Raw genomic sequence first — 27,194 nt, 5'->3', positions numbered from 1 at the left:
CTGATGTAAAGCAGACATGTGGGAAATGTTGTTTATTAACTATATTATGTGATATAACTCTCTAATTTAAGGGCATAAAAACTAAGAGTTTGAAAATTGCTAAATTTTCATAATTTCCGACAAATTTTTGTTTTTTTCACAAATAAATGCAAGTCATATCGAAGAAGTTTTACCACTATCATGAAGTACAATATGTCACGAGAAAACAGTGTCAGAATCACCAGGATCCGTTGAAGCGTTTCAGAGTTATGACCTCATAAAGTGACAGTGGTCAGAATTGAAAAAATTGGCCCTGTCACTTAGGTGAAAACAGGCTTTGGGGTGAAGGGGTTAATCATTCCCATTCCTTGTGTTGTTAACTGATTGTGAATGGTGGAAGCTATCTAGTGCCCGACAGTGCTACCTGCACATGTAGCACACGTTACAGTGCCTTTTTGCAGTGCCCGTCTGTACGGCACCATGCTCAATCAGTGCGCTTTCCTGACAGCCTGTCACTGTAGGGTGGGAATTCCCACTTGGACTCTGCATCTGACTCGGGGCGTCCTCAGGCGCGGGCTCAAAAGCAACCAAGGGTCAAAGCGAGTCCAATTACCAGTTTAGTGGGAGTGATTCATAGGGATCCCACTAGTGTCTTGCAGCTGCACCCATTGACTGCTAACAGGGTGCAGCATATTTTGGCGACTCTGTGAAGCAACACTGGGTGAGGTCTAACCCACGTGTGAGCAAGTGTCCATCCGCCATTACTCAGCAGCAGATACCATCTCTGAACGGTGGACCCCGGGCTGCGAAAGCACCTCATCTCTACTTCTTTATTATTTGGTGCGTTCTGCTAGCCCTAACATTATATTAGCGCCAGGGTCTGACTAGTAATGGTGGACAAACAGCGACTGCAGCGGTACATCCAGCAGCTGGAGGGCAGGTTGGCGGCTCTTGAGCGCACAACCTCAGCTGTGGAAGTTACCGCAGTAGCTGTTCAGGCTGCTAGCTTGGCTGCAGCTAGTTTGTCCACTGCCACCTCTGTTCTGACTTATCCCGCCGCCCGCTGCCAGATAGGTACTCTGGCGATAGCAAGTCAAGCAGGGGGTTCGTGAACCAGTTTGTGATACACCTTGAGCTCTTGGCTGCACGTGTTCCCTCAGAGCAGGCTAAAGTGGGATTCATTATATCCCTCTTCTCAGACAGGGCGTTGGAGTGGCCTACGCCTCTGTGGGAGCGCGACGATCATGTGGTGCAGAGTGCTCTTCGGTTCCTGAGCACTCTTAAACAGGTCTTTTTGGGACCTCAAGTCACTCATGATATGGCGCTCCAACTGCTGGCCCTGACACAGGGCTCATCCTTGGTCAGCCATTTTTCCATCCACTTATGGACTTTAGCATCTGAGCTGGAGTGGCCGGATAAAGCCCTCATCCCTGTATTTTGAAGTGGGCTGGCTGACCATGTGAAGGACGCTTTGGCCACTAGGGAGTTTCTCACCACACTGGAGGAGCTAATAGTTGTTTCAACTTGCATCAACCTTCGTTTTAACGAGCAAAGGTTGGAGCAAGCCCAGTGTAGGCAGAGTTTTCAGCTGGCTCCCACCTTCGCCATACCTCTGGAAACTCCGGTCCAGGCCTCCAAGCCACACGAGGCCAAGGAGGTGTCACGAGCGGGATCTAAGTCCCAGACCACTTGTGCACTCAAGGTCTGTCATGTCTGCCCATGGTCAGGACATCTTGCCTCCAGATGTTCCCAGCGATTGGGAGAACATCAGCGTTTAGTGGATGTAGGAGGTGGTACACTAGACACGGCAACGTTTTCCTCCAAACTGTCATTCAAAAGGGACAATCACTTTAGGCCCAACCACTCTTATAGTCGAGCTTTGTTTGGACTCTGGAGCAGAGGAGAATTTTATGTCCTCTGCCTTCGCCCAACGCCACGCAAAATGCCTGGTGATGCTTGCCAAGCCGGTGACTGTACGAGTGGTGAATGGGTCGACTCACAAATATCACACCAGACTATCCCATTTACTTTGTCCTTATCTCCTCGGGAGTCATTCCCGAGGGAATTGATGAGGTATTGTTAGGGAAACCATGGCTACGCTACCACTCTCCTCATATAGAGTGGTCCTCTGGGAGAATTCTGGGATGGAGTGAGTCTTGTGAGGGTAGATGTCTGAGGGAGTGCGTTCAGGTTGCTACAACTGAAGTACCCACAGATCTTTCCTCTCTCCCCAAGCACTATTGGCCCTATGTGGATGTGTTCTCCGAGAGGGCTGCGGAGACTCTTCCGCCCCACTGCCCCTACGACTGTCCTATTGACCTCTTGCCTGGTGCAGAGCCTCCCCGGGGTCGAGTCTATCCCCTTTCTCTCCCGGAGATGGAGGCGATGACCCAATACATTCAGGGGAATATGGCAAGAGGATTCATTAGGAAGTCAGTGTCACCTGCAGGGGTGGGGTTCTTCTTCTTGCATAAGAAGAATAGAGAATTACGTCCATGCATAGATTACAGGGGTCTTAACTCCATCACTGTTAAGAGCAAATACCCTCTGCCTCGGATATCTGAGCTATTCGATAGGTTGCGGGGAGCGAGGGTATTTACTAAGCTTCATCTGCGGGGTGCTTACAACCTGATTAGCATCCTTGAGGGGGACGAATGGAAGACGGCTTTTAACACCAGGGATGGGCACTATGAATACCTGGTGATGTCCCTCGGTCTCTGTAATGCTCCTGCCATTTTCCAAGACTTTGTGAATGATATCTTTCGGGATATACTCACCACCTCGGTCGTAGTCTATCTGGATGATATTCTCATCTACTCTCCAGATATAGACTCCCACCGGAGAGATGTTTGCAGAGTCTTCGACCTCCTACGGGCAAACTCCTTTTATGCTAAGTTGGAGAAGTGTGTGTTTTAGCAGGAATCCTTGCCTTTCCTGGGCTATATCATCTCCGTCCGGGGATTGGTCATGGACCCTGCCAAGGTACAGGCTGTGATGGACTGGCAGGAACCCCATTCTCTTAAAGCAGTGCAGCGCATTATGGGGTTCATTAATTATTATCGCCAGTTCATTCCCCACTTCTCAATTTTGGTAGCTTCCTTGTTTGTCCTCACCAAGGAGGGAGCAAATCCCAAATTGTGGTTGGAGGAGGTCTCCAAGGCCTTTTTCTCTATCAAGTCACACTTCGCTAGCACTCCCTTTTTACATCGCCCCGATGTTGATAAACCATTTATCATGGAGGTGGATGCCTCTTCCGTCGGCGCTGGAGCAGTCCTCTTCCAGAAGGATGCTCAAGGTCGGAAGCATCCTTGCTTCTTCTCCAAGACCTTCACACCAGCGTAGAGGAATTTTTCCATCGGGGACAGGGAGTTGCTAGCCATGAAGTTGGCTTTCTCGGAGTGGAGACACCTCCTGGAGGGGGCTCGCTTTCCCTTCTAAGTTTACACCGATCACAAAAATTTGGTGTATATACAGAATGTCCAGTGGCTAAATTCACGCCAGGCTAGATGGTTCCTGTTCTTCTCCCGGTTCCATTTCACCCTCCATTTTCTCTCCGGGCAGAAGAACATTCGTGCCAACGCTCTCTCCCGCTCTGTAGTGTCATCAGAGGAGTTTCTCTCTTGGGCTCACTCATCCAGGGTGAGTGAACACTTGAACACTTTGGGACCAAAGGACATCTGAGCTTCTGGCGAGGACGTACTGGTGGCCGCATATGGCCCGTGACGTCGGAGACTATATTCAGGCGTGTGTCTCCTGCACCAAAAATAAGTCTCCTCGACAACAGCCTGCTAGGCTACTTTACCCCCTGCCGGTGGCGGACAGGCCCTGGGAAATGGTCGGGATGGACTTTGTGGTGGGCTTACCCAAGTCCCGTAGCTGCCCCATTATTTGGGTAGTCACCGACCATTTTTCCAAAATGGTGCACTTGGTGCCTCTTCCACGGCTACCTTCTGCACGGGCCTTGGCGGCGTTGTTTATAAAGCATGTTTTCTGCCTACATGGTATGCCTGACAAAATTGTCAGTGACCAGGGTCCCCAGTTTGCATCTCGGTTCTGGAGAGAGCTTTGTCATCTTCTCAGCATCGAGCTGAATCTCTCTTCAGCATACCATCCCGAGATGTATGGGTTGGTAGAGAGGGCCAACCAGACCCTGTTCACATAGCTGTGACATTTTTTCTCAGCCATGCAGAATGACTGGGCATAATTGATACCATGGGCGGAGTTTGCGTTGAACAACGCCGTAGCTGACTCCACTGGGCAGACCCCAATCCTCCTTAGTTACGGCCAGCATCCGCGGATTCCTGTGCCCATGCTCGTGTCTTCCGCCGACTCCAGGGTGGCAGACTGGGCTGTGGACCCGCGTGACATTTGGGACCGCACACAGGATGCCATCCGGGCCTCCAAGGAGAGAATGAGGGTCTCCACCGATGCACATCGGCGCCTCGCTCCGACCTTTACTCCTGACGATTTAGTGTGGGTCTCCGCCCGTAACATCAGGCTGCGAGTTGAGTCCACTAAGTTTGCACCTCGCTACTTGGGTCCCTTCAAGGTCCTGGAACAGGTTAACCCTGTGGTTTACCATCTGGCCCTTCTTCCATGCCTAGGCATCACCAACACCTTTCATGTGTCCCTCTTAAAGCCCGGTCACATGTCCCAGTTTTCTGAGTCATCTGCCGGGACATCGGGTTCGTCTATGGATTATTACGAGGTGAAGGCCATCATGGGGTGTAAGGTGGTACGTGGTAAAAAGTACTATCTGGTGAACTGGAAGGGTCATGGCCCAGAGGACAGAACCTGGGGCACACATTCAGGCTCTGCTGCTCATTGCAGCCTTTGAACGTAGCGAGGCCCAAGGAGATGGGGCAATTTTGGGTGTCGAGTTCCCACCGCTGCACAGGGGGAATATCAAACCATGTCCGCTGCAGACTCCTATTCTTCTCCAGCCACAGTGGAGCCTGCTCAGCAGAGACATCGGTCCCAGCGTCTAGCTCAGGCAGATACTGTGCGCTTGGTTACTGCTGCCCTTCCAGGTCCAGCCATTGTAACCAGCACTGATCAGCGGTGAGCAGGTGGTCCTGGGACTAAGCCCTGCTTTTCCTCTACTGAGCATGCCCAATGGACGACCTCTCATTGGAGGTCAGGGATCACATGCTCAGGTCCTGTAGCAGCTCTTATTGGATCACAAGGAAGGTCCCAGAGAGCTTCCATTATAAAAGGTTTGCATGGCCGCACGGCCATGAGCTAGTATAAAGTTGATGATGTGTGTGTGTGTAGATGAATGACTGTCGATAGACGAAAGCTCCTTAATCATTTCCATTTCTTGTGTTGTTTACTGCTCGCGAATGGTGGAAGCTATCTAGCGCCTGACAGTGCTACCTGCACACGTTACAGTGCCTTTTTGCAGTGCCCATCTGTACGGCACCATGCTCAATCAGTGTGCTTTCCTGTCAGCCTGTCAGTGTAGGGTGGGAATTCCCGCTTGGACTCTGCATCTGACTCGGGGCGTCCTCAGGAGTGGGATCAAAAGCCACCGAGGGTCAGAGCGAGTACAATCAGTTTAGTGGGGGTGAGTCATAGGGATCCCACTAGTGTCTTGCAGCTGTACCCTGTGACTGCTAACAGGGTGCAGCATATTTTGGCGACTCTGTGAAGCAACAGAGTTTGCTTCCATACACACTGGGTGAAGTCTAACCCAGGGCTGCAAACACACCTCATATCTACCTCTTTATTATTTGGTGCATTCCGCTAACCCTAGCACACAGGGTCCTTAGTCATACCCTATGGTATACTGTTCTGGTACCCCAATTTGAACTTTGTTTAACTGTTTGACCGAACCCGATGGACCTGAACATCTCTATCCAGCACTTCCACTTCATTGTCATTGAACCATTTTGTCGCCAATCTTGATGTATGCTTTTCATACCCATAGTACTCTAGTGTACAAAATAACTCGTTTGGTAGGATATTCACACATACAGTTGTGGTCAAAAGTTTACATACCCTGGCAGAATTTTTGCTTTCTTGGCCTTTTTTCAGAGAATGTGAATAATTGCACCAAAACTTTTCCTCCACTCATGGTTAGTGGTTGGGTGAAGCCATTTTATATCAAACTACTGTGTTTTCCCTTTTTAAATTATAATGACAACCCAAAATATCCAAATGACCCTGATCAAAAGTTTACATACCCCATTTCTTAATACCGTGTATTGTCACCTCTAACATCAATGACAGTTTGAAGTCTTTTGTGGTAGTTGTGGATGAGGTTCTTTATTTTCTCAGATGATAAAGCTGCCCACTATTCTTGGCAAAACGCCTCCAGTTCCTGTTAATTCCTGGGCTGTCTAGCATGAACTGCACACTTGAGATCTCCCCAGAGTGGCTCAATGATATTGAGGTCAAGAGACTGAGATGGCCACTCCAGAACCTTCACTTTGTTCTGCTGTAACCAATGACAGGCCGATTTGGCCTTGCATTTTGGATCGTTGTCATGTTGGAATGTCCAAGTACGTCCCATGTGCTGCTTCCAGGCTGATGTTTGCAAATTGCCTCGAGTGGCAAAAGGCCACTCGTGATAAATTATCTCTAACCCTCCAATACTCAGAACTTTTTTCTTTTTTCAACACAGGTCAGAGTATGCTACATTTTCCACACCATCAGTATTCTCATCTCTCTTACTGGGCTAGTGTTAGCTTGCATTGATGCATTTAATATTTATCCATGTGGAGCAACATGTGGAAATGTGAGTACTAGTAGACTGTAAACATTTTGAAGACAAATGGCTGGGACCCAAGCTCTCATCCAGCTTAATTTTTAATAGAAATAACTACTAATTAGACATTGTGTAACACTGATATTAGAACTATTATTTTGTCTATTTCTGATATTTGTTTCTTTTTTTATGGAAAGGAATTTACTTTTGCTACTATAAAGTATGTTATTTGTATGTGTGGTAGTGGTAGCTTTTGAATATTTGTAACATTTTTAAAGACAATGTAATTGTTATTTGGGCATTATAATTTATGTCATGCATATAACATATTATTCACATACAGTGTCTGGAAAAAGTATTCATACTCCATGAACTTTTCCATAGTTTTTTCACTTTACACTCACAAATTTAAATTCATTTTATTGGAAGTTTAAGTGGCATGCAAGCACAAATTAACAAGTATTTGTGAGATTTATATAAAATGATACATGGTTTACTAATTATTTTAACCCTTTTACCACCCAACCTGTTTTCACGTTCCTGACCAGGCCAAATTTTACATTACTGACCAGTGTCACTTTATTTGGTAAAAACTCTGGAGTGCTTCAACGTATTTCAGGGATTCTAGGATTCTCTTTTTCAAGACACATTGTTCTTTGTGGTATTGGTAAAATTAGATTGATATGATTTGCATTTATTTGTGAATATAACAGAATTTTGGGGAAAAATTTAAAAAGTTTCACTATTTTCAAATTTTTAATTTGTATGCACTTAAATCAGAGAGTTATGACACACAAAATAGTTCACAAACATTTCCCACATGTCTACTTTACATCAGCATCATTTTTGAATCATTTGTTTTTGTTAGGAAGTTAGAAAGATTAAAAGTTTATCAGCAATTTTTTGTTTTTCCAAAAAAATTTACAAAACCAATTTTTTGAGCGACCACTGAAAAGAAAAAAAAATGTGTTTCTGTCTTCATTTTTTTTCTGTTCAGTGGCCAGTGTGAATATGCGCTTACATGTTGCATGCATACCTGTTTATATCCCAGTTCATATCCTTAGGTTTTTTCAGTCTGTTCATACCATATGCATATAAAGGTGTGTCCCACCGTTACTTTGAGCTGCACATTATATTGATGTGGTTCTCCATGGCTATGTCTCTACTAGCTGGGCCTAGGCCTTTTCAGCCCTTTTCCACAAGCATGGTTTTTGCATTTTTTTTTTATCAAAAAACATGTTAACTACGTACCCTATATTATTTTCATGCACTAATGCTATTTATTTACTGCAGGGTATTCAATCATTATGTTTCTGTTTTTGGTTATTAAAGTTAATGTTAAGGTTATACTAAATTGGGGTTAAAGTTAGGGTTAGGGTAAAGTTAAGTTTAGGGATACGCTGAAGTTACGGTTAGGGCTAGGTTAAAGTTAGGCTTAGGCTAAAAGTTAGAGTTAGGCTTGTTTTCAATTGTACCAATAATTTGATAGTAGTCAGATCAGTTAGTCACATCAGTTAGGATTGTCAGTTAGCTAGTGACGTCAATTAGTCACATCAATTAGTTTCTTAATTATATAGTATGGGTAATTATACATAATTTGATATGATTCACCATAAAAACATACAAATATAACAACAGCAGGGTAAAGCTTACAAAACATAAAGTGGAAAACAATAAATACCAGATAGTATAGTTTAACTAACCATGAACAGCTATAGAGGAATATTGTAGCAATAGTTAAATACTATGTCCATAAATAAATAATTAGTGAAATGACACTGTAAAACTAATCCTCAAGCAGCTGAATATAGAATAAAGTACAGAAAAATGCTTATTCTAGCGTTAGGGGCAATGGAAAATGCATACTGCCAAATCGCATAGTGCTAATTCCTATAGGGCTAAAATCCCTGCCACCTGATGAAACGCCAATAACCTAAGCACATAACTTAGTAAAATACTGACTAATAGCATATAAGCAATGTGAACTTACTTAGTCAGCGATCTGGTAAATAAAGTTCCACAACGACCCCGACAGCGCCGTTTCGCCTGACTGGCTTCCTCAAATAGGGGACATATGCCCCCTATTTGAGGAAGCCAGTCAGGCGAAACGGCGCTGTCGGGGTCGTTGTGGAACTTTATTTACCAGATCGCTGACTAAGTAAGTTCACATTGCTTATATGCTATTAGTCAGTATTTTACTAAGTTATGTGCTTAGGTTATTGGCGTTTCATCAGGTGGCAGGGATTTTAGCCCTATAGGAATTAGCACTATGCGATTTGGCAGTATGCATTTTCCATTGCCCCTAACGCTAGAATAAGCATTTTTCTGTACTTTATTCTATATTCAGCTGCTTGAGGATTAGTTTTACAGTGTCATTTCACTAATTATTTATTTATGGACATAGTATTTAACTATTGCTACAATATTCCTCTATAGCTGTTCATGGTTAGTTAAACTATACTATCTGGTATTTATTGTTTTCCACTTTATGTTTTGTAAGCTTTACCCTGCTGTTGTTATATTTGTATGTTTTTATGGTGAATTATTGATTAAAATTTGTTTTTTAATATATTGAATATGCCCTCATTTATTCCTTTCTGATAGTGGGAGGAATATTGGTTTATGAATATGATTTTGAGGTGTGCTTTATACTGGAGGACTTTTGATAAATTTATAATTTGATATGAACTTAGTTTGTACTATAACAAATACTGTTAAGTTTTCTATTAGTTTTGGAAAAAGGAACTAATAAAACATCCTGTCAGTCTTATACTGCAGAAGTGGCATATGCTCTTTTATATTCTGACAGTGAAGAAAGTGATCTGTCAGATGGCGATCTGGATTTTGAGGGCTTTCGTAGCGGTGACAGTGATAGCTCAGAAATGAGCAGTGATTCTGGTCCATCCTCACACACAAGGACCAGTACAACTAGAGGGGAAAATAGTGCTACTGGAGCAATGTCTCCTATGACGGGAAAACTGCCGAGTACAAGCGCTGTTCCTAGTACTCATAAATTGCCACATGCCAATGTACAACTGGCTTTGCCCCTTGATGTAGCATTTCCCAGATAGGAGGCTTCAGATTCGGCTACTCCATTTATCCCTGATTTTAATGCCATTCCTGGTATAAATGTGGAGGTGGAAGATTTTGGACCAATTAATTTTTTTATTTGTTTAAGACAGATAGCTTAGTAGAGCATATTGTCCTACAAACAAATGTATACACTCAATTTATCAGCCAGAATCCAGGATCCTATTATGCTAGGTCAAATTTACGGATGCCTACTAAAGTCCCGGAGATGAAAATTTTTTAGGACGTACATTCATCATGGGGCTTGTTAAAAAAACAAGCATTTGGTCCTACTGGTCCTACCGCCTTGTTCAAGCCACCCATATGTTTCCTGTCGTTCTTCCTATGACCCGTTCTGAAATGTTCATGAGATTTTGGCATTTTAACAACAATATCCAATCCCAGAAATGCCCTAGAACACGATAAACTATACAAAATCAGACCCATCATCGAAGACTTGATAGCAAAGTTCTTAAGGCTGTACACTCCAACAGAAAACATTTCTGTTGTGAATTCTGTGGCAGAGCTCCCTCCTGTGGTCACAAGTGGTACTTCGGCTGATTCTCTCTGTGAGCTTCTGTTGGTGGAGGGAAGTGGTACTGCGGCTTCTGAGTTTCCTCCCTCAGGTGATCTGGTGAGGTCGTTAGGTGCTTCTCTACTTAACTCCACCTAATGCTTTGATCCTGGCTTCCTGTCAATGTTCCAGTGTTGGACTTGCTTTTCCCTGGATCATTCCTGTGGCCTGCTGCTCTGCATAGCTAAGTTCTTCTTTGCTATTTGTTTGCTATTTTTTCTGTCCAGCTTGTCTAATTTGTTGCTGGAAGCTCTGGGACGCAAAGGGTGTACCTCCGTGCCGTTAGTTCGGTACGGAGGGTCTTTTTGCCCCCTTTGCGTGGTTTTCTTTAGGGTTTTGTGTAGACCGCAAAGTTACCTTTTCTATCCTCGCTCTGTTAAGAAAGTCGGGCCTCACTTTGCTGAATCTATTTCATCTCTACGTTTGTCTTTTCATCTTAACTCACAGTCATTATATGTGGGGGGCTGCCTTTTCCTTTGGGGTATTTCTCTGAGGCAAGGTAGGCTTATTTTCTATCTTCAGGCTAGTTAGTTTCTCAGGCTGTGCCGAGTTGCATAGGCAGAGTTAGGCGCAATCCACGGCTGCCTCTAGTGTTGTTTGGAGAGGATTAGGGATTGCGGTCTGCAGAGTTCCCACGTCTCAGAGCTCGTTCTATGATTTTGGGTTATTGTCAGATCACTGTATGTGCTCTGACCGCTATGTCCATTGTGGTACTGAATTGCCTTTCATAACAGTACAGGAAGCCAAAAGTACCAATGATTCTCAATAGAGGGAAAGGAGAAGTTCTGAGACCATTTTTTTTTCTTTGCACTGTGTTTTGCCTTTTTTTTCCCCTAGACATTTGGGTGGTTCAGTACACAGGTGTAGCGATGGACATTAGAAGTCTGTCTTCATTTGTGGATCAGCTCTCGGCAAGAGTACAAAAGATTCAAGACACTATTGATCAGAAATCTATGTTAGAACCAAGAATTCCTATTCCTGATTTGTTTTTTGGAGATAGAACTAAGTTTCTGAGTTTCAAAAATAATTGTAAATTATTTCTGGCCTTGAAACCTCGCTCCTCTGGTGATCCAGTTCAACAGTTTTTGATTGTTATTTCTTTTTTGCGCGGCGACCCTCAGGACTGGGCATTTTCTCTTGCGCCAGGAGATCCTGCATTGAGTAATATCGATGCGTTTTTCCTGGCGCTCGGATTGCTGTACGATGAACCTAATTCTGTGGATCAGGCAGAGAAAAATTTGCTGGCTCTTTGTCAGGGTCAGGATGAGATAGAGGTATATTGTCAGAAATTTAGAAAGTGGTCCGTGCTCACTCAATGGAATGAATCTGCGCTGGCAGCTATGTTCAGAAAGGGTCTCTCTGAAGCCCTTAAGGATGTCATGGTGGGATTTCCTATGCCTGCTGGTTTGAATGAGTCTATGTCTTTGGCCATTCAGATCGGTCGACGCTTGCGTGAGCGTAAATCTGTGCACCATTTGGCGGTATTACCTGAGCTTAAACCTGAGCCTATGCAGTGCGATAGGACTTTGACCAGAGTTGAACAGCAAGAACACAGACGTCTGAATGGGCTGTGTTTCTACTGTGGTAATTCCACTCATGCTATCTCTGATTGTCCTAAGCGCACTAAGCGGTTCGCTAGGTCTGCCACCATTGGTACGGTACAGTCAAAATTTCTTCTGTCCGTTACCTTGATCTGTTCTTTGTCATCATATTCTGTCATGGCATTTGTGGATTCAGGCGCTGCCCTGAATTTGATGGACTTGGAGAATGCTAAGCGTTGTGGGTTTCTCTTAGAGCCCTTGCAGTGTCCTATTCCATTGAGAGGAATTGATGCCACGCCTTTGGCCAAGAATAAGCCTCAATACTGGACCCAGCTGACCATGTGCATGGCTCCTGCACATCAGGAGGTTATTCGCTTTCTGGTGTTGCATAATCTGCATGATGTGGTCGTGTTGGGGTTGCCATGGCTACAAGCCCATAATCCAGTATTAGATTGGAAATCCATGTCGGTGTCCAGCTGGGGTTGTCAGGGGGTACATGGTGATGTTCCATTTCTGTCAATTTCGTCATCCACCCCTTCTGAGGTTCCAGAGTTCTTGTCTGATTACCGGGATGTATTTGATGAGCCCAAGTCCGATGCCCTACCTCCGCATAGGGATTGTGATTGTGCTATCAATTTGATTCCTGGTAGTAAATTCCCAAAAGGTCGACTGTTTAATTTATCCGTGCCTGAGCACATCGCTATGCGCAGTTATGTGAAGGAATCCCTGGAGAAGGGGCATATTCGCCCGTCATCGTCACCATTAGGAGCAGGGTTCTTTTTTGTAGCCAAGAAGGATGGTTCGCTGAGACCTTGTATAGATTACCGCCTTCTAAATAAGATCACGGTTAAATTTCAGTACCCCTTGCCATTGTTATCTGATTTGTTTGCTCGGATTAAGGGGGCTAGTTGGTTCACCAAGATAGATCTTCGTGGTGCGTATAATCTGGTGCGGCGAATCAGGCGAGGAGATGAATGGAAAACTGCATTTAATACGCCCGAGGGTCATTTTGAGTATGTAGTGATGCAATTCGGACTTGCCAATGCTCCATCAGTGTTTCAGTCCTTTATGCATGACATCTTCCGAGAGTACCTGGATAAATTCCTGATTGTGTACTTGGATGACATTTTGATCTTCTCGGATGATTGGGAGTCTCATGTGAAGCAGGTCAGAACAGTTTTTTTTTAGGTCCTGCGTGCTAATTCTTTGTTTGTGAAGGGATCAAAGTGTCTCTTTGGTGTGCAGAAGGTTTCATTTTTGGGGTTCATCTTTTCCCCTTCTACTATCGAGATGGATCCTGTTAAGGTCCAAGCCATCCATGATTGGACTCAGCCGACATCTCTGAAAAGTCTGCAAAAGTTCCTGGGCTTTGCTAATTTTTATCGTCGCTTCATCTGCAATTTTTCTAGTATTGCCAAACCATTGACCGATTTGACCAAGAAGGGTGCTGATTTGGTCAATTGGTCTTCTGCTGCTGTGGAAGCTTTTCAAGAGTTGAAGCGTCGTTTTTCTTCTGCCCCTGTGTTGTGTCAACCAGATGTTTCTCTTCCGTTCCAGGTCGAGGTTGATGCTTCTGAGATTGGAGCAGGGGCTGTTTTGTCGCAGAAAGGTTCTGATTGCTCAGTGATGAAACCATGCTCTTTTTTTTCCAGGAAGTTTTCGCCTGCTGAGCGAAATTATGATGTGGGCAACCGAGAGTTGCTGGCCATGAAGTGGGCATTCAAGGAGTGGCGTCATTGGCTTGAAGGAGCTAAGCATCGCGTGGTGGTATTGACTGATCATAAGAACTTGACTTATCTTGAGTCTGCTAAGCGGTTGAATCCTAGACAGGCTCGTTGGTCGCTGTTTTTTGCCCGTTTTGACTTTGTGATTTCGTACCTTCCGGGCTCTAAAAATGTGAAGGCGGATGCTCTGTCTAGGAGTTTTGTGCCCGACTCTCCGGGTTTGTCTGAGCCGGCGGGTATCCTCAAGGAAGGAGTAATTGTGTCTGCCATCTCCCCTGATTTGCGGCGAGTGCTGCAAAAATTTCAGGCTAATAAACCTGATCGTTGTCCAGCGGAGAGACTGTTTGTCCCTGATAGGTGGACCAATAAAGTTATCTCTGAGGTTCATTGTTCGGTGTTGGCTGGTCATCCTGGAATCTTTGGTACCAGAGAGTTAGTGGCTAGATCCTTTTGGTGGCCGTCTCTGTCGCGGGATGTGCGTGCTTTTGTGCAGTCCTGTGGGATTTGTGCTCGGGCTAAGCCCTGCTGTTCTCGTGCCAGTGGGTTGCTTTTGCCCTTGCCGGTCCCGAAGAGGCCTTGGACACATATCTCTATGGATTTTATTTCTGATCTTCCCGTTTCTCAAAAGATGTCAGTCATTTGGGTGGTCTGTGATCGCTTTTCTAAGATGGTCCATCTGGTACCCTTGTCTAAATTGCCTTCCTCCTCTGATTTGGTGCCATTGTTCTTCCAGCATGTGGTTCGTTTACATGGCATTCCAGAGAATATCGTTTCTGACAGAGGTTCCCAGTTTGTTTCAAGGTTTTGGCGAGCCTTTTGTGGTAGGATGGGCATTGACTTGTCTTTTTCCTCGGCTTTCCATCCTCAGACTAATGGCCAGACCGAACGAACCAATCAGACCTTGGAAACATATCTGAGATGCTTTGTTTCTGCCGATCAGGATGACTGGGTGTCCTTTTTGCCTTTGGCTGAGTTCGCCCTTAATAATCGGGCCAGCTCGGCTACCTTGGTTTCGCCATTTTTCTGCAATTCTGGGTTCCATCCTCGTTTCTCTTCAGGACAGGTTGAGTCTTCGGACTGTCCTGGTGTGGAAACTGTGGTGGACAGGTTGCAGCAGATTTGGACTCATGTAGTGGACAATTTGACCTTGTCCCAGGAGAAGGCTCAACGTTTCGCTAATCGCAGACGCCGTGTGGGTCCCCGACATCGTGTTGGGGATCTGGTTTGGTTATCTTCTCGTCATATTCCTATGAAGGTTTCCTCTCCTAAGTTTAAACCTCGTTTTATTGGTCCGTATAGGATTTCTGAGGTTCTTAATCCTGTGTCTTTTCGTCTGACCCTTCCAGATTCTTTTTCCATACATAACGTATTCCATAGGTCATTGTTGCGGAGATACGTGGCACCTATGGTTCCATCTGTTGATCCTCCTGCCCCGGTTTTGGTGGAGCGGGAATTGGAGTATATTGTGGAGAAGATTTTGGATTCTCGTGTTTCTAGACGGAAACTCCAGTATCTGGTTAAATGGAAGGGTTATGCTCAGGAAGATAATTCCTGGGTTTTTGCCTCTGATGTCCATGCTCCCGATCTTGTTCGTGCCTTTCATGTGGCTCATCCTGGTCGGCCTGGGGGCTCTGGTGAGGGTTCGGTGACCCCTCCTCAAGGGGGGGGTACTGTTGTGAATTCTGTGGCAGAGCTCCCTCCTGTGGTCACAAGTGGTACTTCGGCTGATTCTCTCTGTGAGCTTCTGTTGGTGGAGGGAAGTGGTACTGCGGCTTCTGAGTTTCCTCCCTCAGGTGATCTGGTGAGGTCATTAGGTGCTTCTCTACTTAACTCCACCTAATGCTTTGATCCTGGCTTCCTGTCAATGTTCCAGTGTTGGACTTGCTTTTCCCTGGATCATTCCTGTGGCCTGCTGCTCTGCATAGCTAAGTTCTTCTTTGCTATTTGTTTGCTATTTTTTCTGTCCAGCTTGTCTAATTTGTTGCTGGAAGCTCTGGGACGCAAAGGGTGTACCTCCGTGCCGTTAGTTCGGTACGGAGGGTCTTTTTGCCCCCTTTGCGTGGTTTTCTTTAGGGTTTTGTGTAGACCGCAAAGTTACCTTTTCTATCCTCGCTCTGTTAAGAAAGTCGGGCCTCACTTTGCTGAATCTATTTCATCTCTACGTTTGTCTTTTCATCTTAACTCACAGTCATTATATGTGGGGGGCTGCCTTTTCCTTTGGGGTATTTCTCTGAGGCAAGGTAGGCTTATTTTCTATCTTCAGGCTAGTTAGTTTCTCAGGCTGTGCCGAGTTGCATAGGCAGAGTTAGGCGCAATCCACGGCTGCCTCTAGTGTTGTTTGGAGAGGATTAGGGATTGCGGTCTGCAGAGTTCCCACGTCTCAGAGCTCGTTCTATGATTTTGGGTTATTGTCAGATCACTGTATGTGCTCTGACCGCTATGTCCATTGTGGTACTGAATTGCCTTTCATAACACATTTCCATTGATGAGCCCCTTGTTAAATTCAAAGGAAGACTGCACCTCAATCAATTTATTCCATCTAAGAAGGCAACGTTTGAAATAAATCTATATAAAATGTGTGAGATATCAAGCAGATACACATCAGCTTTTCACATTTATAAGGGGAAAGAAAGCCAACAAAAATTACCAGGAAGCCTTAATTATTTGGAGACATCTGGAAAAATTGTTTGGGAGCTGATAATTCCATTTTTACAAAAAGGCTACAATCTGTATGTTGACAATTACTACACCAACATACCCCTATTTAGAATTATGGTAACATAGGGGCTTGTGGGACTATTAGTAAAAAAAACATCAGAGGTTTCCACAATTATTGGTCAACGAAAAGTTCCAATAGGGGCAGTCAGGGGCTGCATGCAATGCAGAGCTTCTAGCCCTCGAGTATAAAGATGAGAAACATATTTTTATACTAAGCTCGATCCACACAGATGCCACAAGGGCCACTGTAGAACTAGGATCCACTACTCCAAAGCAAAAACCTTTTGTCAGTCATAGACTACAGCAAATTCATGGGGGCGTGGATCTTGCAGACCAGGTTCTACAGCCATACCAGGTATAAAGAAAATCACATACCTGGTATAAAAAGTTAGTCATTTATTTGTTTCAGGTGGCCCCTGGCCACTTATAATTATTTTGTGTTATATAAAAAAGCAGAAAATGCAGATACTTTCCTTAATTATCAGGAAAAGGTCATTGAAAATCTTGTTTTTTAAAATGTCCCTGCTTATCCTTTAGAATCTGAAGATGTCAAAAGACTCACTGAGCGACAATATACTGCACTCATCCCAACAACAGAAACAAGAAAGAACCCCTTGAAATCTTTTGTATGTTCCAAGAGAGGAATGAGGCATGATACCAGCTACTATTACCCACAATGCCCATCATTACCAGCCTTATGCCTCACTGACTGCTTTACATTTTTCCACACAGAACCATGTTTTTTAAACTGTATTAATTTATCCCATTTTGTTGCTCAAGCATTTGGTGTATTTAGTGAATGACACTTTCAAATAGAGCTCAATTTACAATTTCCGGGGAGAGGTAGGGCGATGTCTCACGAGAAACACAATCTGGGCAAATATATTGGGCACTACAATGTTGTTTTTGCAATTTTTGCTGTAAAATTTCCACTACGTGCTTCTGGAAATCATCTATGTATTGGAAATGGTCACTATACCCATTGATGAATTCCCAGAGGGGTGTCATTTCCAAATTGGTGTCACTTCAGGGGAAATTTTGCTATTCAGGCACTTAGCGGCTCTGCAAAGAGCCAGTACAGCAGAATGCCCCCTGACGTGACTCCATTTTGGAAATGACTTGAAATGAACTTAAGTGCTATGGGAATTCATTTATGGGTGTAGTGACCTTTTACCTATCTACCTATTTACCAATGTAAAATCTGAGATTAAAACAACATTTAGTGCTAAAAATGTAATTATTTTTTCTTCACCACCCTAATATATACATTTCTATGGAACAGCTGGGGTGGCTCACCGCACCACTAGATGAAGTCAGGGACTTTTTTTGTAAAATGCATTCACTTTTGGGGGCTGCTGCTGTGGCACCTCAGGGACTCTGACAATGTGACATGTCACCCACAAACAATTCCAGTAAAATCTGCTCTCCAATTTGGCGTTCCTTCCCTTCTAAGCTTTGCACTGTGGCTGAAATTTAATTTACAACCACATATGTGGTATTGGTGTACTCAGGAGGAATTGTACAACTGACTGTGGGGTCCATTTTCTTCTTTTACCCTTATGAATCTAAGAAATTTGATCAACTTTTATCATGAAAAAAGCAATATTTTAGTTTCCCGGCTCAATAATATAAAGTTCTGTGAAGCCTCCGAGGGTTCAAAGTGTTCACCACAGATCTAGATAAGTTCTTTGAGGGGGGCTAGCTTACAAATGGGGTCACTTGTTGGGGGTTTCCACTGTTTTGGCACCTCAGGGGCTCTCTAAACACGACATGGGGTCCACTATTGATTCCAGCCAATTTTGCATTCCAAAAGTCAATGCTCCTTCTCTTCTGAGCCCTGTCGTGCTCTCAGACAGTAGCTTTCCACTATAAAATAGGTATTGGCAATACTCAGGAGAAATTGCACAACAAATTTTATGGTGCATTTTCCCTTGTGAAAATGAAACATTTCGGGCTGAAATAACATTTTTGTGGGAAAAGTAAAATGTTCATTTTTTCTTTCCACATTTCATTAATTCCTGTGAAGCACCTGAAGGGTTAAAAAACTTTTTGAATGTGGTTTTGAGCATATTGAGAGGTGCAGTATTTGGAATGGTGTCACACTTGGGTATTTTCTGTCATATAGACCCCTCAAAGTCACTACAATTGTGATGTGGTCTGTAAAAAAAATGATTTAGAAAATTTTGTTGTACAAATGAGAAATTGCTTATGAACTTCTAACCCTTATTATTATTATTATTATAATTATTATTATTAGTAGTAGTAGTCATAGTATTAATTATATAGCACCATTAATTCCATGGTGCTGTACATGAGAAGGAGTTACATACAGAGTTATAGATATCGTTTACAGTAAACTAATTTACAATGACAGACTGGTACAGAGGGGAGAGGACACTGTCCTTGCAGACTTACATTCATTCTATAACTTCCCAATGAAAACAATTGTTTCAAAAATTATGCTGATGTAAAGTAGCCACGAGGGAAATAGTATCTATTAACTATTTTTTGACATAACTCTCTGGTTTAAGGGCAAAAAAATTAAAGGGAACCTGTCACCTGAATTTGGCGGGACTGGTTTTGGGTCATATGGGCGGAGTTTTCGGGTGTTTGATTCACCCTTTCCTTACCTGCTGGCTGCATGCTGGCTGCAATATTGGATTGAAGTTCATTCTCTGTCCTCCGTAGTACACACCTGCGCAAAGTAATCTTACCTTGCGCAGGCGTGTACTATGGAGGACAGAGAATGAACTTCAATCCAATATTTCGGCCAGCATGCAGCCAGCAGGTAAGGAAAGGGTGAATCAAACACCCGAAAACTCCGCCCATATGACCCAAAACTGGTCCCGCCAAATTCAGGTGACAGGTTCCCTTTAAAACCTTGAAAATTGCAAATTTTTTTCATTTTTACCAATCTTCTAATATTTTCAGAAATAAATACAAGTCATACAGTGGGGAAAAAAATATTTAGTCAGCCACCAAGTGTGCAAGTTCTCCCACTTAAAAAGATGAGACAGGCCTGTAATTGACATCATAGGTAGACCACAACTAGGACAGTCAAAACGACAAAAACAAATCCAGAAAATCACTTTGTCTGATTGGGCAAGATTTACTTAGCAAATTATGGAGAAAAATAAGTATTTGGTCACCTAAAAACATGCATGATTAATGGCTATCACAGACCTGTAACTTGTTCTTTAAGAGGCTCCTCTGTCCTCCACTCATTACTTGTTGTAATGGCACCTGTTTGAACTTGTTATCAGTTTAAAAGATACCTGTCCACAACTTCAAACAGTCACACTCCAAATTCCACTATGGTGAAGACCAAAGATCTGTCAAAGGACACCAGAATCAAAATTGTAGCCCTGCACCAGGCTGGGAAGACTGAATCTGCAATAGGCAAGCAGATTGGTATTATGAAATCAACTGTGGGAGCAATAATAATAAAATGGAAGACATACAAGACTACTGATTAGCTCCCTCAATCTGGGGCTCCACACAAGATCTCGCCCCATGGGGTCAAAATTATCACATGAGCAGGGAGCAAAAATCCCAGAACCACACGGTGGGACCTAGTGAATAACCTGCATAGATCTGGGACCACCCTAACAAAGGCTACCATCAGTAACACACTATGCCACCAGGGACTCAGCTCCTGCAGTGCCAGATGTGTCCCCTTTCTTAAGCCAGTACATGTCCGGGCCCATCTTGAGTTTGCTAGAGAGCATTTTGATTATCCAGAAGAGTATTGGGAGACTGTCATATGGTCTGATGAAACAAAAGTAGAACTGTTTGGTAGAAGACAGAATGCTGAGTTGCATCCAAAGAACATCATACCTACTGTGAAGCATGGGGGTGGCAACATCATGCTTTGGAGCTGTTTCTCTGCAAAGGGACCAGGATGAATAATCATGTACATGAAAGAATGAATGGGGCTAGATGTCGATACAGCTGATCGAAGTGATGAGAGAGGGAGAGCTATGCTCCCTCTCCCATCATCCCACTGTCAGCGTCTGATGTCACTGACGCCAACACTGACAACGGGCGCTATAATGTCAGTACTCAGCGCCTGCAATCAGAGATGAGCGGGAGCAGCGCAGGAACCAGGAGGAAGAGAAGTGAGTACTTAGTTTATGGTGCTGCATTACACTACAGAGGGTGGCTATGGGGGTGCATTATACTACAGAGGCTGCCTATGGGTTTGCATTATACTACAGAGTGTGGCTATGGGGGTGCATTATACTACAGAGGGTGGCTATGGGGGTGCATTACACTACAGAGGCTGCCTATGGGGGTGCATTACATTATAGAGGCAGCCTATGGGGAGCATTACACTGTAGGGACTGCCTATAGGGGTGCATTACATTATAGAGACTGCCTATGGGGTGCATTACATTATAGGGGATGCCTATGGGGGTGCATTACACTACAAAGGCTGCCTATGGGGGTGCATTACACTATAGAGGATGCCTATGGGGTGCATAATACTACAGAGGATTCCTATGGGGGTGCATTATATTATAGAGGCTGCTTATGGGCCAGCATTACACTATAGAGGCTGCCTATAGGGATGCATTACACCACAGAGGCTGCCTATAGGGGTGCATTATGCTATAGAGTCTGCCTATGGAGAATTCAGTATACTATAGGGTCTGACTATTGTGAGTGCAATATACAGTATAGAGTCTGCCTACGTGGAGTGTATTATACTATATGGAGACCTACAGTATGGGGAGTGAATTATACAATATGGAGACCTATGGGGAGTGCATTATACTATAAGGAGGCCTATGGGGAGTGTGGCGCACCCGGCAGGGCCGTGTGGTATTCGGGCCGGGTCCGACGGTTCTTCGGGGGGTTGTCACGGCAGCAGTGACCCGTCCGTGGCCCTGGGCATCCAATAAAAGTGAATTAAAGGGGAAAATTAAGTTTATAAGGGGTGTGTTCGTGATGCCACCCGTTGTGTTCGGCAATGAGGGAAATGGCCAATCCTGCGGTTCAGGTCCTCTGGGGCAGATGGTAACGCAGCAGAGATGTTTCAGCTCTCCATGGGTAGAGCTAGTCTCCAGGGCAGTTAAAGTGTTAAAGTCACTGATGGTAAATGTTGCAGTGCAGGGCAGGTGATGCAGTAAATAATTTTGAGGACACAGCAGGGTGCAGTTTCCACACTTTACTCACAGTTCTTAAATGCAGTCCCCAGCTGGGTGCTATGTCCTCCGGGTCTGTGGTCCAGCCAGCTCTCAGGTAAATTGGGGTTCGCTTTCCCCCTTTCTGATGTGCCTTCCCTGGCCATCTCACTGCGCTGGCTCCCGCCTCTCCTGCCCTGTGCCTCACACACAGTGTCCCAATCCAGCAGCCTCAGATCCTGTCGGGCGACATCCTCCTGGTCCCCTTGGTCCTACGTAGCTGCCTTTTTGGCAAATGTGTGTTTTTGTGGCTGTGATCCTGGATGGAGGAGTTGTCATATCGGTCTGGGCCAGATGGAAAAGGTGTGAAAAGTGAGCGATTCCATCAGAAAGAACGTCAGCTGTAAGTCACCATTCTATAACTGTGCTGTGATCTCTTATATGTTCTGCAAGACTGGTATCTACCACTGACCATATGGTCGTTATATAGAAATTATTTTCAGCAACAGCATGGTCAACTGCTGAGGTTCTCTTCAACTATTAGGGTGGGTCACCCAGTTATAATCATGGTTACCTGGTTAGGGGCCCACTCAGAAGTTTTGTTCCCCCCTGAACCAAAACCTTAGCTACGCCTCTGGCTGCAGTGGAATGGTTTAGATCAAAGTATATTTATGTGTTTGTATGGCCCAGTCACACACCAGATGTAAATCTCATATAAAAGATGTAGCTAGATGTCAAGATAATATGAATATGCCATATTCTGAGTATACTTCTTGAAGGTTCTATGGCTTTACAGACTCACGTTGTGGGCTTTTTGACCCCCACAGCCCCTCCTTCTTCTCCCTGCACTAAATAGCTTTTCTTCTCAGTCTGCCTGTGTAATTCTAAACCACTGATTACCCCCTTCCTCAGAAATGCGTGAGTGAGCAGAAACCCAGCTTTTTGTCTGCAGCCATGTGCTCCATGTGTGTACAAGAAAGTTATTCATGATGAAATAACTCGACCTCAAGTAGCGATATAGGTGTAAAAATTACATGTTTGGGATGCGTGACGATATCTCTACACACCAGTGCTCTTTCTAAGCTCAACGCCTGGCTGAATCTGAACAATGCTTTACTGCTTATCTGAGTCACATAGCCAAGTCATGTTTGGACTCAAATTAAAGCCCAGGTCATGCTGAGAAAAATTATAATTTTGTCGTCCGTCTATGAGCCTCACAGACCGAGTTAGGATGACTATGAGTTATTAGGTTTTCCATACCTTTCCAAGGGGGGTGTATCCAGCCCCTCAGTGATGTCACTAGCAGAGGGTATAAAATATGGATATGATATGAGAGAAATGTAAGTTTATTTTCATATTTAATCTCTTTTATTTTGTAATCGTTGTGTACATACTATAATTGTCTCATCTTGTAATATTGTTTTTTATGCCATTTGTAAATACTTCCTATTTCTTTTTGGAGTAAAAGTTATAATATTTACTAGCTTCATTTTCCTTGCTCTAAAACGTACCCCCAACGTCCTCTGAAGTAAATGACACTACTGATTAGGTTGGCTCCTGACCCGCTATTAATCAGAGAAATAAGATCTGGTGGCAGCGCAGCATGCTGAGCTTGCGGGGCAAAGCTGGCAGTGATGGAAAGGGTTTTATAAGTGTATTGCCTGGTTGCAGCTGGGAGTAGTATATCACCCTCACTGCAGCATGCCTGATAGCAGTACATGAGCAGGCAGCCTTTCTAGCAACTAATTATCCTAGGTGCAGTTCCCTGACTGATCTGAGGGTAAGTGGGGCGCCAGAGAGCTGTAAGTTCCAAACAGGAACTGGGCAGTGGGATATAAATAAATTCCTGAAGAAAGAACTGGGGGCAACCAAACACCCCTGCTTCATGACACTAGATTTGAAAATTGCTGTTCACAAACGCTTTCCATACAAATCTCACTGAGGTGGAGCAAAGACTACTAGTGAAAATTTCAGCCTCTGGATCTGATTATTTATACACATACAGCAAAAGGTGATCCTACAAAGTTTTGACCCAGGGGGGCTGAATATAAATACAGTACATGTGAAAATTTTCAGTTCAATGTTTTTAAAATATTTACAAAATCATGTATTTTTTCCAATACACTTCACAAATACTTGCTACTTTGTGTTTGTATATCACATAAAAAGTAAAATACAGTGACGTTTCTGGGCGTAATGTGAAAAAATGTGGAAAAGTTCACAGGGTATGAATGCTACGTCATTCATACAATATTTAGTTCACATACAATACAGTGTCCAAATAACAGAAACATGGTCTTTAAACATGTTATATTGTATGAATAATTTTTCAAGGCACTTAACAGTAGAGAAAGAAGAACAATCTGAGTGTGGTTATAAAATAAAATATCATAAAATGTCTTAATATTGTTTCATTTCCTTTACAGCTGCCAGCTATGACTGTTACTGGTTTTGGAGCAATGGCAAGCATGCTTCAGTTAAGTATTTCTGTCTATATCGTTTATTACGGGTTCAATTCCCTGAAATACATACTGGAACATCCTCCACAGGTACAGTATGGATTTGGAAGGAAAACGATAAAAAATAATAGTAAACTGTAATCTATATAACAAACTCCATGACAATACAACATAATATAATGGCTTATATGAGAAACATTGCTATTCTGGCTATGGGCAGTGTATATTATTTTAGATAAATCTATAATGCATATTAGTATTGTTATTACTGATATAGCAGGCTAACAGATTATACAGATTCTACAACCTGGGACATCAAGCTAGATGTCTCCCACTAACTAAAGGGGACCATCAGCTCTGTACTACAGGTCATCCTCATTTCAGTAAATGAAGATGAGCTACAATATTAGATAATCATATAAAGCATAGGCATTAGTGATGAGCGAGTATACTCGTTTCTCGGGTTTTCCCGAGCATGCTCGGGTGATCTCTGAGTATTTGTCAGTGCTCGGAGATTTAGTTTACGGCGCCTCAGCTGAATGATTTGCTGCTGAAAGAGCATAAAAGCAGCAAAATGAAGGCTAAAATGAGGTGCACCATGGTTTCCAGGGTGAGGCAGGTGGGAGACTGTGTGCATTCTCCTGTACAGAGCACAGTTACCCACTAATATTCAGTGACGGCTGTGACTCCGGCTCCTGCGGGCTCTAAGATTTCCATTCTTCATGGCTAGCTTGGCCATAGCAAGCCCCACCTCATCTTAATACAAGGCACCTACATCTTCACATAGTCCTCAGCCCAGATGCAAAAATTAATTCAGACCTCAAGCAATGCTTTTCAATAAAATTAAACCCTGACCAGTCTCCAAATTCCGACCCCTGTTCATCATTTTGCATTGCCATGTGTATTTCCCCCATAATGCCCTGCAGCTATAACACATAGAAGATTTTTATAACTTGTACAGCAGTGGTCAGTACCTGGGCCATCACAGATCAGCGGTTTAAAGCAGAACATAGTTTATAAGGTAGAGTTGTTAGAGTCACTGGGTAAGTTTCTCTTCTATAGGGTGCAAGCTCTTATGATCAGCTGAGTCCTCGCTCTCCTGTAGAGTGTAAGCTTTTAGAGTCTAATATAATATATAGTCTTATACTGTGATCCTCTCTTTCTTAGCATCAGCAAGTGTGAAAAAGACTTGGGTATGCTAATAGTTTATATACTGCACCCTAGTCAACAGTGTGATGCAGCTGAAAAAAGGCAAACACAGTTCTGGGATGTATAAAGAGAAGCCTAGACTCTAGATAATGTGAATTAATTATTCCCCTCTACTCCTCCTTGATCAGGCCTCATCTGGAATACTGTGTCCACTTCTGGGCACCACATTTAAAAAAAATACTGAAAAACAGGAGCAAGTTCAGAGAAGATCTACCAGGATGGTGAGCTGACTGCAAACTATGTCCCACTAGGAACACTAAGGATCTCGGAATGTTTAGCTTGCAAAAAAGAAGGCTAGGAGGGATCATCATTATTCTCATTTGCACATGGAAACACGAGAAGTAATGGAATGAAACAAAAAGGGAAAATATACAGATTAGATATTAGAAAAATCTTTTTGATGGTGAGGCTGATCAATGAGTGGAACAGGCTGCCACGAGAAGTGGTGACTGAGTTTTCCTTCAACGGAAGTCTTCAAACAGAGGCTGGACAGACATCTGTCTGAGGTGGTTTTGTGAAACCTGCTTTGAGCAGGGGGTTGGACAAAATAAAGCTAGATGTCCCTTCCAACTCTAACATTCTATTGTTCTATGATTCTTTTCTGTGTAAGAGAAGGAAAAAATGAATACAGGAGTCCTGAATAGATTAACAATATAACTCTATTGTTTACAAAAAGATAAAATACACATACACACATAGAATTGTAAGAAGAGTGAAAATACAATTTAATTCACAAAACAATGTAGCAAGTATAAAATAAAACAATAAAAAATAATGATAAATAATCCTATGTGATTATATAAAAATTATCCACAGAATATATGTAAAGATTAAATAAAGTGCATAAGTACATAAAAATGCCTGGATTGACAAGTATTGTGTTTATGTCAAGATGTATAATATACTCAAGCATGTGGTATGATGCAGGCGGAATGACAGGATAGATATCCTAGGTAAAGTCAATAGGATCCTTGACGACGGCAGACGCCGAAATGCGCGTCGGGGTGGACGCATCCAGGAACAGTCAGCGCCAGTTACCACATAGGTGATGTAAATTTCTACATATTTTTCTCTTTGGTTCACTGTTCATCTGTATATGGGGCTTTGACTTGCGATTTGGTCTTCTGATATAGATGCATTGGACCATAGATTTGTATGCAGGTGCACTTTACCTAGGATATGTTTCCTGTCATTTCACCTGTATCATACCACATACTTGAGTATATTATACATCTTAGCATAAATACAAAACTTGTCAATCCAGGCATTTTTATGTACTTATGCACTTTATTTAATATTTACATATATTCCGTGGACAATTTGATATCATCACATAGGATTATTTATCTTTTTTTCATTTTTTGATTTTGTACCTGCTACTTTATGTGATTTAAATTGTATTTTCTTCTTACAATTGTATGTGTGTGCATACAGTATATATACACTTATATATTTTTTGCAATATTGTGACTGTTCCTGTGGCTCGCATCCACTTTTCACCTGGTTCTTATTCCCACGTCTATCATTTTCTCTTCTTGTAATTAATAAAGATATATTATTAATGTATTTCAGGACTCCTGTAATCGTTTTTTTCCTTCTCTTACACTTATTATTTCATCGATGGGTCTTCATTTACCCTACTTGCATATGTGCTGGTGATTATTAACTCTTTTCACCTCTAAACATCCCCATTGTTGGTTATTATTTGTTTACAACATGTTTACTTACTTTTTAGGTTCTTTTTCTATTATTTTTTCTGTATTTGTATTTTTTCTGACTGTACGCTCATATAGTCAGTATATTCCTCTCTCACCTGTGGGCCTCACTCACATCTGTGTATAAACGACTGTATATGTAGCAATTTTATTAAATGAATCTGCGGGTTGTTATTAAAAGCCTAGGAAAGTGCCATGACCCATGAATATTGTCTCTCTCCTAAACTAAAAACATCAGCTCTTAGCTGCTCCAGAAATGGCACATCAATAAGATGTGCCAAATCTGGAGCTTAACCTTGCTTTTCCCCCTTGCACCTGTCCGATGTGAAGATAATCAATACTATCCCACAAAGATCCGGATGATTTGGATA

At 43.2% G+C, this 27,194-nt stretch overlaps 1 protein-coding gene across 5 annotated transcripts in view; it reads left to right on the top strand.

The window, feature by feature from the left end:
* The window catches only part of LOC138665392 (membrane-spanning 4-domains subfamily A member 15-like), a 108,072-nt gene that overhangs the window by 74,586 nt on the left and 6,292 nt on the right, over positions 1 to 27,194 (top strand). For 2 of the 5 annotated variants that reach the window (XM_069752820.1, XM_069752819.1), the window contains 2 exons: positions 6,605 to 6,718; positions 23,867 to 23,989. In XM_069752820.1, coding sequence (XP_069608921.1) covers positions 6,605 to 6,718; positions 23,867 to 23,989 — 237 coding nt within the window. The remainder of the gene's footprint in view (positions 1 to 6,604; positions 6,719 to 23,866; positions 23,990 to 27,194) is intronic. The other 3 variants (XM_069752821.1, XM_069752823.1, XM_069752822.1) reach the window with 3 other exon arrangements.

Source organism: Ranitomeya imitator, chromosome 2 (genome assembly GCF_032444005.1).
Source record: "Ranitomeya imitator isolate aRanImi1 chromosome 2, aRanImi1.pri, whole genome shotgun sequence".
NCBI lineage: Eukaryota > Metazoa > Chordata > Amphibia > Anura > Dendrobatidae > Ranitomeya > Ranitomeya imitator.
This window is presented reverse-complemented; position numbering and strand designations above follow the sequence as displayed.